The sequence below is a fragment of the Scyliorhinus torazame genome, chromosome 4, assembly GCF_047496885.1.
Source record: "Scyliorhinus torazame isolate Kashiwa2021f chromosome 4, sScyTor2.1, whole genome shotgun sequence".
NCBI classification, from domain to species: domain Eukaryota; kingdom Metazoa; phylum Chordata; class Chondrichthyes; order Carcharhiniformes; family Scyliorhinidae; genus Scyliorhinus; species Scyliorhinus torazame.
In genome coordinates, this window is record NC_092710.1 from 128,505,769 (window position 1) to 128,520,890 (window position 15,122).

General features: G+C 45.5%; 1 protein-coding gene across 1 annotated transcript in view; it reads right to left on the minus strand.

Annotated features, from left to right (window-relative positions):
- LOC140410474 (CUB and sushi domain-containing protein 1-like) overlaps positions 1 to 15,122 on the minus strand; it is a 3,392,839-nt gene that overhangs the window by 1,137,254 nt on the left and 2,240,463 nt on the right. The window contains exon 10 of the mRNA XM_072498599.1: positions 4,888 to 5,009. Coding sequence (XP_072354700.1) covers positions 4,888 to 5,009 — 122 coding nt within the window. The remainder of the gene's footprint in view (positions 1 to 4,887; positions 5,010 to 15,122) is intronic.

The following is a 15,122-nucleotide window of genomic DNA, read 5'->3' on the forward strand; positions in this document are numbered from 1 at the left end:
TTTACATTCCCAAGCCGTGGGCCTGATGGCGGCGTGATGAAATTTTGACTCAAGGGTGTTTGCTACAGGCCCGCAGTGAAACTTTAGGCGAGTCTCAGTCAAACACCCCTCCCCATCCCTCTTTTGCAGTGAACCTTCACTCCCCCAAACTCCTTGATCACCTGCAGACTCCTCCCTTCTCCCACTGACTCCTGGTAGCTATTTATCGGGGTTCTATTAAATGTCTGCCCTCATTTTCTAAATTCAAAACAGATCTGGTCGGGTGTCAGCCAGGACTTCTGAAAGCTTTCATGTTAACGAGGCCCTGTTGTTAATCCCAACACAGTCTTAAAGCCACTCAACTCCGCAGGTCCTTTGGACCTGCTGGACACTTTCTCCACCCACATTCTTCCTCCTTTTAAAATTGGAGTTGCAATATGGACTGAAGAGCCTAAAATTGTGTAGCTAATTAACAGGTATGCCTGTTATGCCATGAGATTGTACATATAAAGCCAGATACATTAGGTTTGATTGACCATGGTTGAATTTGCTTGCTTGATCTTTGTGGGAAGACAAGAATTAGGGAGTAAAAATATACCAAGGAAAACCTGGGCTATTCACCTGTACAAACTAGCACTTGAACAGCAATACATACATAAGGCCGCATCTAGGAAATAAAATGATGAAAACCCTGTAATTATAAGTCAGGTATGGATCAGTTTTTATTGCAAGAATGCCACTGGTATAATAATTATTATAATATGAATACCTATGATTATCAAGACACGAACAGAAAGAATCTCTGGAAGGGAATTTCTAAACCTTTGATTTCATAGGTGATAAAGGGAGTCACGACACTTGGAACAGTATGACGATACATCTGTATAATGCGCATCAAGCATGTGGAATTTTTGGGAGCCCTGTAACAGTCAAAATGGGAATTTGGAAACAGTTCATAGGGAATCTATTCATGTGTGATCATTCACAGAGCTCATCATGCAGGGCGTAACCAATCCCTGATCGCCACATGGTTTGAACACATACGGAGAGCTACAAGACATGCTTTGATTTGTTCCCCACAGGACAGCCGGATGATGGTCAATGCGTCACAAGATACATTTTTTCCTCTCGGTGCCTGATCAGCGATCCACGTGTGAACAGGGACTCAAAGAAACCTGGACAAGAGGAAAGCTTCAAACATCATTAAAATTTAAGTCTCGTGGTTGAATTAAAGCAGAGAGCTGGAGCAAGAAGTGCCAGTCTTTTTATGGGTTAAAGTAAAGGGATTGACGACAAAGCTGGGGAGTGTGTAAGGTTCAGCTTTGCAGATATCATCCAGACAACTGGATATGGAAAACCCTTGATCTGACAGTTTAAAGACAGGGAGCTGGGTGAAAGAGGCCAATCGTGCTGTGTGTTAAATTGGTGGAACACAAACAGGATTGGGAGAATTCAGCTTCTGTGGGGTATCTATAAAATGAGGACAAAAATTTAATTGAAAGAAATCAGTCTGTAATCGTTGTCTTTTCATTAATGGCTCCTGCCTGATGTAATTCGCCTGTCCGTCAGTTATCAGTGTGCAATTGATATCCCTGTGATTTTGAAACATATTTAAATAAAGTTAGTTCGCAAATTTTATAATCCTACATCTTTGTTGGCATCATTATTTATTCTATTCAAGTTTGAACCCCTGTAATTGTTCAAATGTATCAGAGCCTAAATTAGTTGTTTGCAGTGGAATTGCAGTGCTAGCAATTCGACACATGCCTAATTGAGATTTTGTGTCCAGTTTACTTTGCACTTCCTGCTGGGTGTTCTCTGATGGATCGTGGCTCTTTTCAAGCATTTTAGCGTGGACTTACCCAAGAGGATGCAAACGGTAGCCTAAACAATAAATGTAGGCAAGCAATTTGACAGTGCAGGGTGTTACATCTGCACTAAATCTGCCCTTATGCAATGCCCACGTTTATATTAGATTATGAGCACTCTCAGCTCTGAATAACTCACGATCCAAATCATTTGCCTACTTAATCACCAAGGAACCCCAATTGCCACTGTTGTTCATCTAGTAATGTGCACAGCTAACGAGTCAGGAGTAACTTGTGTTTTCTACAACAGTCTGTATTGTGACTCTCAAATGTACATTGTGTAAATGCAAAACTGAATTTCAGACAATCTGCACTCTTACTTGATGGCGCTTAATCCCCACTGACTGCAAGAGTATTCTGATCTATCCATGACACTCTCACCAGGTCTGTACCAATAAAACAAAAGGCTGTTATATGATTCAGGAAACTCAGTCTTTGTTAAGTATCATTCCCTAGATAAAGTAAAGCCATTAACTAAAGGTCACTCTGATAATTCAACTGCAAATCTCAGACTGAGCTCTGCTTATCAGTATTCCAGTTTTACAAAGCATAACACAGAATCCTCATTCTGAACGAAGAGCTACGTCAAGATAGAATCACATAGATATTTGCAGCACAGATAAAGGCCATTCAACCTATTATGCCTATTCTGGCTCTTTGCTGGAGTAATCCAAAATTAATTGCACTGTCCCATTTGTTTCCCATTGCCTTGTATCTTACCCTGCATGAAGTATTGATCCAGTTTTCTAAAATATATAATTAATCTCTGCCTCAAGCACCCCCAATGTCAAAGAGCTATCCATCCCCTCGCCTCACTCTCATTATGACAATTTGATAATGATGACATTTTGTAACTGATTTTGTAAGTGGAGGGGAAACGCCAGGATGTTCCAGACCTCGCAGTGGGTTTATCCACAACAGAGGTGACTCACAATTGGCTTCCGGGGGCATCTTCCTGTCTGGCCCAAGTCAGTGGCAATTTACATGCCTCGCCCATCTCACTCCCGGGGAACCGGCAGTGGGGTCAACTTCAGCGGGACTGGATGATCTTTCTGCCGGTAAGTCTTTCCTTAATCACGTTATTAAAGATCTATACCATTCAAAATAACGTCCATTCAATCTTTTTCTGGCCTTCTCTGTGTCAACGAACACTTTTTGTGGTATCTTCCCACATGGAAATGTGTAGGAGGCATCCTGCCAAATATATGCTTTGTTCTCGTTTTGATTTTTGTAACCTTCTGAAAATGACACACGCTAAAATGCACATTGTAGGCTGAACGAGGCCAAAACAAAGATTTGCACCAATGCTTAAACAAGACTCTAAGTTTACAGTTTTGGCTTTCCCTCTGGTCCAATGGTAAGTTTACAGTGCGATGTGGAGCCAAGTCAAAAAGGTGTAGAACAGCCTTCGTTCTCTGACAGTCAAGGTTGCAAAACAGATATTATCAACTACGTCGCATACCAGGATTACAGAGGGAGAAACAATCTGATGCCCCTTGTTATTATCTAGCTAGAAATACGGCTAAACAAGTGCACACATGTTCACCTGTTAATGTGTAGGCTCCATCGAATTGCAGAGCACCCATAAGACAAAATCATGAAGGCTGATTTAGTACATTTAACAGATATGGGGAGAAAATCAGAAGAGGGCATGTCAAAATGTTTTTTTTTTGCAATGATCTGTAATTGAAGAGAAAAATATTTACAGAAATCCATTTCTTTTCACCACCAGGGATGGTGTGGGGGGGAGAAGAGAGTGAGCACCTCTAAAAGATAATACTGGCAAGGCCACCTTTATTGTCCTATTCCAGGTTCCATTGAATTATTATGCATTTTTCAGGGTTGCACTCCATGCCCTTCTGAATACAGAACAAAGATTCTGGGTCCAAGATTTCCTGCTCCCCTTCTGCGGCGTATTTCCAGCGGCAGAGGCAACTGAAGTCTATGTTGTTTTGTATGGCTCGTGTTCCCCCCCTCCCCCTCCCCCACGAAGATCCCACCAGAAGGCAGGGCTGGAAAATATCCCACACTGGGGAATATTTTAATCTATCAATGCAAAAACGGCCTGAGTGGGCAATTCGGTTGTTCCAAAGAATACAATGCCCAAGTGATTTAACAGACAAGCTTCATCTAGCACATGACCAGCAGGAATTATGTCAAGGTTGGCAGGTGGGAGTGGAGATTGAGGTGGGAGCAGGCTTCAAGGAGACAGTCTTCAGCAAAAAATAATGGCTTGGTTGGAGTGTTGCCAGTATTGGAAAGACTAGAATAGGGAAGGCCAAAGGATTTATTTCTGCACCAGCGACCTCCTTACTCTTAAGCCTTCTCCAAGTTGTTACTTCTTCTGGCCACTGCTGCATCTCACCACATTTCTCTGGTGGGTGACATCCGGTGGGTAACAATGCCTGCCACTGCCTTTGTTAAAATCAGGCCTCAATGACATCTAGATTGAAATAGGATGAGACAGACTTCATAGCCAGAAAAGATAAAATGTCTCCAGGTGTGATGGAGTTGTCCCAGTGGGCACAGCTGAATTTAATTCACTCACTGCATTGATTCCACCAAATTATGTGGTGGAAATGACAGCCTTGCTTTGCATTGACCTTCTTTCTTTAGTTGTCAGTGATAAGGCTGGGGTGAATCATTCTGCTCAATTCGACATATTAAGCAAATCTATGTATTCCTGTCCAAATTGCAACAGACAAATCAAACTTTCTACAACTCTGAATTTCCCACAAACCACCTCCCAGCTCATCGCTGCCTATTCCACCACACTTCCATTCTGGTAAAGCTGGTTAAGACAAAGTGATCAGGATTTTTTCTGAACAAGTAGCTGCTTCTGATTTCAGATGCAGATGATGAATAGTACAACATTAAACAACCAAATTAAGCATGTTTTTTTTCTATTTGTACGTACCTTGGGATTGACCACATCTAACAACCAGTGATGTTGCATTGGTGATTGTTGGCCCAGTTGATTGAAAAGTTACACCAATAGCCGGAAAGCAATGAAAAGTGACAAGCCAGTGAAATAGCTTACCTTATCGGGGTCTGTGGCACTGATAACCCAGACGCAATGTGCATTGTTCTCATATTGGACGGGATAATTGGGAGATGTGATGGTGCCACTTGGACCTCGTAGATTGGAGCCACATGTTCTCGCTAAATTGAAAGTGAAAATTAGAAAAATGCATTAAAATAAACTGAAAATAACATAGTGACATTTCTCCACAATAAAATGCCCAGCCTAATAATCTGCACAACATTGGAAAACTTTCCAAAAGGCAGTGGTTGACGTGGAAAATGGTCTGAGACATTAGTGCATTCCTCTGGGCCGACCCCAGCAGGCCGGCCTCCTTCCTTCCGCGCCAGCCCCTGTAGCCCTGCGCCATGTTGCTTCGGGGCCAGCACGTTGCAGTAAGCCGCTGCGCATGCACGGTTTGCGCCGGTGCCACTGCGCATGCGCTGATCCTGTGGCGCCCATTTGACGTCGGGATCAGCAGCTGGAGCAGCTTGAACCGCTCCAGTGCCATGCTGGCCCCCTGTAGGGGCCAGAATTGCTGATCCTGAGGCTGTGTTGACACCGTCGAGGAACGCGACGGTATTCCTGACAGCGTCAACACTTAGCCTCAGGATCACAGAATCCCGCCCAGGGTTAAAGATTCAGCTCAATGGACTGTAATCAGACTTGAAATGTTGATTATGTTTCTTTCCCCACAAAAGTTGCCAGACCTTGCTGAGTATTATCAACATTTTCCATTTGCATTCCAGTATTTTGCTTTTGTAAGAATGGTCATTTAGGCGACATATTGGCCAATGGCCAGGACTTATGGAATGACTTTACTGCATGAATCAGTGGCTTCAGGAAATGCACAGTATTATAACGTTCAGCTTGGAACTGGAAAGACAGCTCAATTCATAACATTTGAATTTATATTTATACATTTGGGACGCAATCTACCGGCTGTGTGCCATCGGAATTAACAAAGAACAAAGAAAAGTACAGCACAGGACCAGGCCCTTCGGCCCTCCAAGACCGTGCCGACCATGCTGCCCGACTAAACTACAATCTTCTATACTTCCTGGGTCCATATCCCTCTATTCCCATCCTATTCATATATTTGCCAAAATGCCCCTTAAATGTCACTGTCGTCCCTGCTTCCACCACCTCCTCCGACAGCGAGTTCCAGGCACCCACTACCCTCTGTGTAAAAAACTTGCCTCGTACATCTACTCTAAACCTTGCCACTAGCACCTTAAACCTACGCCCCCTAGTAATTGACCCCTCCACCCTGGGGACAAGCCTCTGACTATCCACTCTGTCTATGCCCCTCATAATTTTGTAGACCTCTATCAGGTCGCCCCTCAACCTCCGTCGTTCCAGTGAGAACAAACCGAGTTTATTCAACCGCTCCTCATAGCTAATGCCCTCCATACCAGGCAGAATCCTGGTAAATCTCTTCTGCACCCTCTCTAAAGCCTCCACACCCTTCTGGTAGTGTGGCGACCAGAGTGTGTGACCAGAATTAGAGTGGGACGCAACTGGCAAATGCTGAGAGAGGGCTCCACGACATCGCATCGAGGCCATGTCCAAGGTCATGTGGGTGAGGGTGGAGCCATGCCCATTTGTGGCGGTATATAGGGTGTCAGAACAGCCAGAACTCTTAACGGGGATGGGGCTGGCGCCGAGGCCTTCGCTTCGCCTCCCTGATAGCCCAGCGACGTCTCCTGCTCTGATGGAGATCGGCAGCTTCGCCCAAAGCCTCAGACTGGCTGGCCAGCCTGGTGGGGATGGGGGGTGGGGAGGGAAAGCCAGGGGAAGGGAGAGACTGAAGGTGTGTGTGTGTGTGGGTGGGGGAGGGCGGGGCAGGGAGGGCTAGCATCCACATTGTGGTGTTGGGTGCTCTGGTGCACAGATGAGCCAACACAGTTGTATGTGGTACAACTCTATTTTATTATAACTCTTATAATACAGTTCGTTCTGGATACTCTGCACGTGCTGTCTCCCTGAGTGTCCCCGGCTATAGCTGTGTCCTGGTTCTCCTCTGCCGCTCTTACTGACCACCAGGGGTTGTGTCTGTGCTTTTATATCTTTCTGTCATTGGTTGTGGTGTTGTGTGTTCTGATTTGTCTGTTGGTGTGTCTATCATGATGTGTGTGTTTGAATATCATGACATCCCCCTTTTTTACAAAGACAAGTGCCTACGTGGTTATAAATACAATTGTGTCGTGAGTGCATCTAAGAGTGTGCGTTTGTGTTGTGTACAGCGTGTGTTTATGACGTAACTATTTACATGGGGCGATGTCGGGTGCGTCACACTAACAAGGTTGTACCATAACAAAACTTGGATGCGAGAGAAAAAAAAACTTGAACATTGGTCCGGTCAGACGATATCTGGAACAATAAACAACAACAGGTTATAATACAGAAGTGTTTGACTTTTTGAACGTATTAACAGCGTTATAAGTCCAGTCTAGTGGGTGACCGCCTCAAGAATGGGCTGGTCCTCAAGCCGGTTCAGCTGTGGAGATTTGTGGTCACACTGGTTCACCTTGGACTGTTGGAGGTGATGCTGTTGCCGAAGTCTCTACTTTACCATTTGTTGTACTTCCTGCAGTGCTTGGTCTTTTTCATTCTTGCAAATATGACATTCAACATCTTTGTTAGTGGTGCCCTGGCTGTGGTTTGGTTCTGGTGGCGATGGAAGGGGCATGATCCGTGGCATCTCCACGAAGTCATCCTTGGGAACCAGTGGAGGATCCGGCCTGTGCGTACGGTGCAGTTGCGAGCGTGGAAGGCGGCACAGAGCCCGCTGATTGCGCCTACGCACCAATCCATCCGCCCTGCATGCCAGGAACAAGGTGGAGTCTGTTTTCTTTTTATGTTTGTGGTGGACGGCATCTTGTAGCCGATGGGTCGTTGCCATTGAAGTAGCACCATCACTAATATCATGCAAGGCGATGACTGTGCCAGATGTGGAAGTTGGCCAAGACCGTGTACGCTGGTTCCGGCCACCTGCTGTGCCGGAAGGGCGACTCCGCAGAGAAACGTCGAAGCATGTCGCCTTGGATAGAGAATTGTTGCTCGCATCAACGTCTGGCGATGGCGCGAGTTGGTGTGTCCATCTTGGACCGCCGGTGCTGGTTGCCACTGCCGACCCAGTGGGACTGCCACGCGATCCATTCCCTGTCGCCGTGGCATCTGCCGTCACCCTGAGCGTGCCATCACCGAGGCCGCGACACCGCCCGTCCGGAGCAAGGTCTGGCGTGCGCAGATCAGAGTCGGCGCTTGGCTGCTCCCCATCTGGAGTCCGGTCTGCCTTCCGTCGATGCCCCCCGTCCGGAGTCCCAACAGGTTCACTGGAGGCAGCCGAGATTCCCTGAAGCTGCACTTCTGGAGTCGGAACATGCAGGAATGCACCAACCAGTGGAGAGGCTCGAGCCATCGAGGGTGGAAGCGGTGCGCCGCCACCGCAGTCGTCAGTGGTCCCACCGTGATCGTTGAGTGCCTTGGTACGCACTAGGCGAGGTCTGTCACCTTGCACCTTTTGCATGGGAAGTGGGATGCTGTCGTCACTCGTCTCACATCCCGTGGATAGATCGTCATTAGCAGCTTGCTGTTCACTAGGGTTGGGTAAATTGTCAGAGTTTTCATCTGGTGGTGCACACCATGTCGGTGGACTGTCATTGTCTTGCCATTGTCCTTCATTTGGGCTTTTCTTCTTTGGAACTTTAAATCTTCCCCCAGACATTGCAGAACCTTGTTTATTACCCCCAAATTCTCCCATATGTATGGTCTCGAATATAGTATCCACTGTTTCTATCGACATTGTACCATTTTCCAAAGAACATTCCGTTTCACTTTTCTTCTCAGGTACCTCATATGTAACTTTGTTTGATGTACATGCCTTCATGGTCTCTGGGTCTGATTTTGCTGGGACTGGCATGGTCACAGTCTCTTTTTTACTGTTCTCAATTGCCCACATTATACTCCCCATACATAACTGCTTGAGCACTGGGGTTAGTGTGGTACAATGGATAATCGGTTCGACCTTATCTGCATCTTCATCATTAGTGGAAAGCACACTTGGTTCACTTGAAACTGCTGTGGGTGTTAAATTCGTTATCTGGCTACTCGATGTCGGTGTCCTCAGGATTCTTGCTCCAATGTTCTGCTCAATAATCAGTGGAGTGTGTATAGGTTCAATGCAATTAATGTTCCCTTCCAGGTTTGAAGAGTCATTACTGACTAACTGCTGGTCTCTGAAGTTGGGATTTTGCGGCATTGTGTTGAAGGGAGACATTTGTCCCTGCTGTGGATATGAGTCAGGTTGTGTTATTTCCATTACCTGAGGATCAATGTCTTGTCCATTTTTTCGATCCGTACTAAAACACTGGCAATTCTCAGTCTGCTCCTTGCAAGTTAAACATACAATTAATTTCGTTAGGAAATCCTCAGCATCCTTCTGTGGCCGTGCTGCATTATTAATCTCTGTTCGGCTACAATGATCCTGAAGGTCAGCGCATAAACCTTTTTTTTTTCGGGCTTGGACGAGGCGATTCCTTTGGCTTGTCTTCAGTTGGGCTTGAACAGTCTTCAGCGCTGTGCCCTTTATTGTAGCATGAGAGACCGTCATGGTCATGCTGCTGTGTAGTGGAGCATGGTAGGCTGTTATAGCCTTCTTGCTGTTCACGGGAGCATGGCAGACTTGCATCGTCTGCCGCTGGTTGGTCAGGAGAGGTTGCTAGACCCTCATGGTCTTGTTCCTGCAAGGACTGCGCTCTGGAGTCTTGCGTTCCTTCCATCGTGGAGTCCGTCCACGAGCTCTCTGTGGAGGCTTGTGACACTGGAGTCACTTCTTGTTCGTGCAAGGACTGCGCTCTGGAGTCTTGCGTTGCTTCTATCGTGGAGGCTGTCCACGAGCTCTCTGTGGAGACTTGTGACACTGGAGTCACTTCTTGTTCGTGCAAGGACTGCGCTCTGGAGTCTTGCGTTACTTCTATCGTGGAGGCTGTCCACGAGCTTGCTGTGGAAGCTTGTGACACTGGAGTCACTTCTGGTTCATGCGAGGACTGCACTCTGGAGTCTTGCATGTCTTCTTTCATAGAGTCGGGAACGTTGAGCGGGACGTGGACCACGCTCTGTGTGGCAGCAGGGCACTCTCCGTGTGCTTGCACCGCTCCCTGTCTGGTAATGTCAGGCTGCAGCATCATCCGGTACTGATAAGTTGGAACGTCATATCTGCTGGGTTGAAGATCCTCAAATCCGAAAAATGAATCCGCATCTGCGTCGGATTCAGTATGGGGGCCGCCAATGTGCAACACGAAAGGTTCGTCCGAGTCATAGTCATATAGGACCACGGAGCTATCATTGGGCTCGCGAGGTCCGGAAACACTGTAAAAATCGTCATCGAAGTATTCAAGGTCGGAATCATCGGCTTGTGCGTAGGTAACTGCTTGTCGGAGGGTTCTTCGGAGGTAAAATTCATCTCCTGGGTCAATTTGCGGCACTGCGCTGTCATTCCAGGTGAGGGAAGGTTGTTTTACAGCTTTAACAGATTTTTGTTTTTTTGATTTGGGACGTTTCCCTTTTAAATTGGATTTGGGACATTTCCTTTTTAAATTGATCCAGTCTTGGGCCTCTGACATCCTGACGCTCGGTATGTAGCACGTAGGAAGCGACTGCGCATGCTCAGATCGCTGTTCCTTTACCGATGGCCATTTTCTTAACTGCGGATGCGCACCATATTGCGCATGCGCATACGAAACTTCCGGTTCTGCGCACTTCTCGCGCAACTGTGCTAGCGTTATACCTTTAGCAAGATGGCCGTCGACCTCGACCCAGCCTTTTCTCAGGCCCGGGATTTCGGGCTCCGGGATCCCAGCCACGAGGTGAGTATTGCAGCTTTTCTTACCTTTAAGTCCCCATTGGATTGCGTATTCTTCACAGTACTTGGCGAATTTGCCCATGACTGCCTGGTAATCGTGCCTTTGCTGCCTCCTGAAGAACCTGAACCTTCTGAACATTGCTCTTGCCCTTGCACCGGCGACGATGAGGAGAAATTCAATTTTTTCCTTATCATCCAGGTCTTGGAGTTGAGCTGCCGCCAGGAACATCTCGAACATTTGCCGGAATCGCCTCCAGTTTTCGTGGAGGTCGCCGTCGCACTGGAGCGCCTGCGGAACCGGGAGCTCGTACATCATGTCTGGGCACTGCTGGTTGTCTCTGTACACTGGATGTATGCCGGCAGGTATCGATCCACTCCTGTACCATGTGGTGTTGGGTGCTCTGGTGCACAGATGAGCCAACACAGTTGTATGTGGTACAACTCTATTTTATTATAACTCTTATAATACAGTTCGTTCTGGATACTCTGCACGTGCTGTCTCCCTGAGTGTCCCCGGCTATAGCTGTGTCCTGGTTCTCCTCTGCCGCTCTTACTGACCACCAGGGGTTGTGTCTGTGCTTTTATATCTTTCTGTCATTGGTTGTGGTGTTGTGTGTTCTGATTTGTCTGTTGGTGTGTCTATCATGATGTGTGTGTTTGAATATCATGACACACATTACACCAGAATTATTTTTTTGAACTACATCCTTTGCACAGGTGCTTACAAGCTGTTGTACTGTGCCCTTGTCCTGCAACTTGTTAAATAAAAATATATTGAACAAAAGTAATATATAGTAAGCACCATCTTTGCCCTGTCACCTGCTTCCCACTCCCCTCTCCCCCACACCCAACATGTATTGTCCATTGGTGCAGTGTTTTGGAAGCCCACAAAAGCATGGCAGATTGAGAGTTCAAGAAGAAAATGGAAAACCAGCTGAGGAGTCTGCAACATTCTGAAAGATGCATTTTCACACTTTCAAATGTCACTATTAGATGCTGCATTGTCGTATTGATTTGAATTTTATGTAGTGCATCATCATAGGGATCCATTTTTAAAGGGAGGTTCATGTAGCCTTGTGTATGTGTTCACATGTATTACAGTACTTTTCGAATAGAGGAAGCACCACAAGGCAGTAAAAAATGTGTCAAAATGTCCCAGCAGCCTGTGCTGTCATATTTGACTGTGATTTAAATGGTTCTGGTTATTAAAAATGGTTTTAAAACTTTAAACAAACCTACATTTGAAAAAAGATATGATAGGCAGTTTTTATTTTTAAACTTTCACTGTTTGTGGTTGATGCTGGCTAGTCCAGTGTTTTTGTTTCCCATTTCTAATTGCCCTTTAGAAGGTAGTGGTGAGCTGCCTTCCTGAACCATTGCAGTCCATGTTGTTTACACCCCCAGTGCTATTCGGGAGGAAGACCCAGGACTTTGACTTAGTGAAGGACCAGCAATATAGTTCCAATTCAGGATGGTGTGTGGCTTGGATGGGGAACTTGCAAGTGTTTGTGTTCTCATCCATCTGCTGCTCATGTCATTCTAGATGGTGGAAGTCGCAGCTTTAGAAGGTGCTTTCAAAGGCGTCTTGGTGAGTTCCTGCTGTGCATCTTGCAGATGGGACATACTGCTGCCACTGTTTGTCAGTGGTGGGGGGATTGAATGCTTATGGATGAGGTAGAAATCAAGTGGGCTGCTTTATCTTGGATGGTGTCGAGCTTCTTGAGTGTTGTTGGAGCTGCATTCATCCAGGCAAGTGGAGAATATTCCATTACACTCCTGACTTTTTTTTGCCTTCTAGATGATGGACAGGCTTTGGAGGAGTTAGGAGGTGAGTTACTCATGGCAATATTCCCAACCTCTGACCTGCCCTTTTAGCCACAGTATTTCAATGGCTGATTGCATGCACTTTCTGATCAGTGGTAATCCCGAGAATGTTGATTGGATGGTAAAACATTTTCCACTGATATTTATGAAATCTAAGGACTGTACATAGTGCATACTGAGTGAGTGGCCATGGAGTGTAAATGGGAGGCATAGAGGTGGAATCGGTGAGCTAGGGGGCAGGGGCTGACATTGAGGTGGGTTGGATTGAGAGGGGTGAAGGGTGAGGTTTAGGAAGCATTTAAACACAGTTAGGTGTTGGATGGGGTGTTGGAGAATTAAGATAGGCCTTCGAACCCACAGTCCTCACATCTCCAGCACTGCACGCGAAGTGTACTACAAACTCTACTCCAGTATGAAAAGACAAAAATGTTGTGTGAAATCACACATGGATAGGCCTGGAGGAAGATTCGGCACATGGACTCCACTCCGCAGCCCATTCTATGGTTAAGCCAAAATGGAACTAACACATCAGAAATTATGAGCACCAATAAATGCTCTCCCATGGTCAATACTAAAGTGCACCATCAAACTCCATTAGCATAGAATGTGTCTTTTAATGATGTTTTCTCAAGGGATCATTGTGGATTGCGAAGGAAAATCATAACACATTGTACATTTAGTGTACATTGTACAGTTAAGAAAGTTCTTCAAATCTTTCAACTGTAAAAAGAATCTCTTCATTCATGGGATGTGGCTAGGTCAGCATTTTCTGCCCATCCCTAATTGCATTTGAGAAGATGGCAGTCTTCTTGAAACGTTGCATCCCTGTGATGTAGGTACACTCACAGTGCTGTTAGGGAGGGAGTTCCAGTTATTTTGAAAGAAGGGAAAACATTATAGCTATTGTATAACAAAACAGAAAACCAAAGCTATAAAATTCATTATGAAACTAGAAATATTTTAAACAAAGATTGGAATAAAAATCAGAAGCGAATTGAATTGATAAAGGTAGGATCTTCTAAATCACCCTTTCTATTCTAGCAATTTCTCAACTGTGTCTCTAAGCTACAGACGTGGAGAAGGTACGTGCTCTCTGAGAGGTGAATAACAATTCACGCAGGGATTATTCAGATGTGGCAAGCATACATATTGCTGCCGTTGCTATGGTTTTGCTCCAAATGAATGATACATGGAAACTTTATACTCATCAATCTGCATTGATGAATTCTGTAATTACACATTCTGTATCGATTGCTCAGTGATATTTTTAAATGTAAGTAAAAGAAATCAGCTCTCGTGTAAATATTAGAAAATGTACTGAGTCGTCATTTTCAGGATAAATGGACTTGGTCGTTTTAATGTTCCAGCTGGAATTGTCTCCTTTTCTCACTGCTTATCGAGGCCATTTATTCTCGTGAAGAGAAGTGCATAACCCAGTCAAGGACACGAGTCTGTCCAGGTGTGCCAACCCACACCGGACTGAAAAGTTTATTTTACTTCAAATTTGAAGCATATCTTTTCCGTCACACAAACAAATGCAAGAGATAGGTCTAATTATATATGTTACAAAGGACACTGCCTAAAACATCTAATCCTTATCATAGTATGGGTTCTTCAGCAGGGTGCCTCACTGCTGTGGTGTCTCATTGATGAGATCCTGAGACTTGTACGTTGAAACATGAACCCTTAATTGGTAAGCTTTAACCATTTATAGTCACACATGGCTCTGCTCCACCATGCAAGCTAGCTGTTCACTTACTGGGTGGTTGCTTCTGGATTGTTTTCCAAGGGTCTTGCTACCATGTGACTGTACATCATATTGTGGGCGGTGCTATTCTACAGTTCCACATGAACCCTTGCTCTTAAGAGCACCTTTCCATTCTAACATCACAACACTCCCTTCCACTTTCATCATTCTGAAGGGACTGTTCTGTCCAAGACACCCGGCTCCACTCCTCAATCACCCCTGACGTTTCTTTCCATTCCCATGATATTGAACCATGCAAGCACAGGAGATGCAACCCCTGCCCATTCACCTCTTCTCCCCACAACAATCAAGGACCCAACACTCCTTTCATGTGAAATAGCAATTTCCTTGTACTTATTTCAATTTAACATATTGCATTCACTGCTCACCATGTGGTTTGCTCTAAATTGGAGAGCCCAAATGAGGACTGGATGATAACTTTGCCGATCATTTCCATTCAAATCTGCAAGCGTGACCTTGATTCTTTTTTATTCCAATTAAGGGTTAATTTAGCGTGGCCAATCCACCTAGCCAGCACATCTTTGGGTTGTGGGGGTGAGGCACGCAAACACGGGGAGAATGTGCAAACTCCACATGGACAGTGACCCGGGCCAGGACTGAACCCAGGTCCTGGGCGCCGTGAGGGAGCAGTGCTAACCACTTTGCCCCATTCCACCCAACTGAACTCAACTTGACCTGTTCCAATCACGTCTCCTTTCCAACCAAAGTTTTGCCAACCAAGGCTATGATTTTGAAAAGGGTAAGTTAAAGGAAATCACATCAAAACATGCACAAAAACAAGTGGAAAACTTTCTC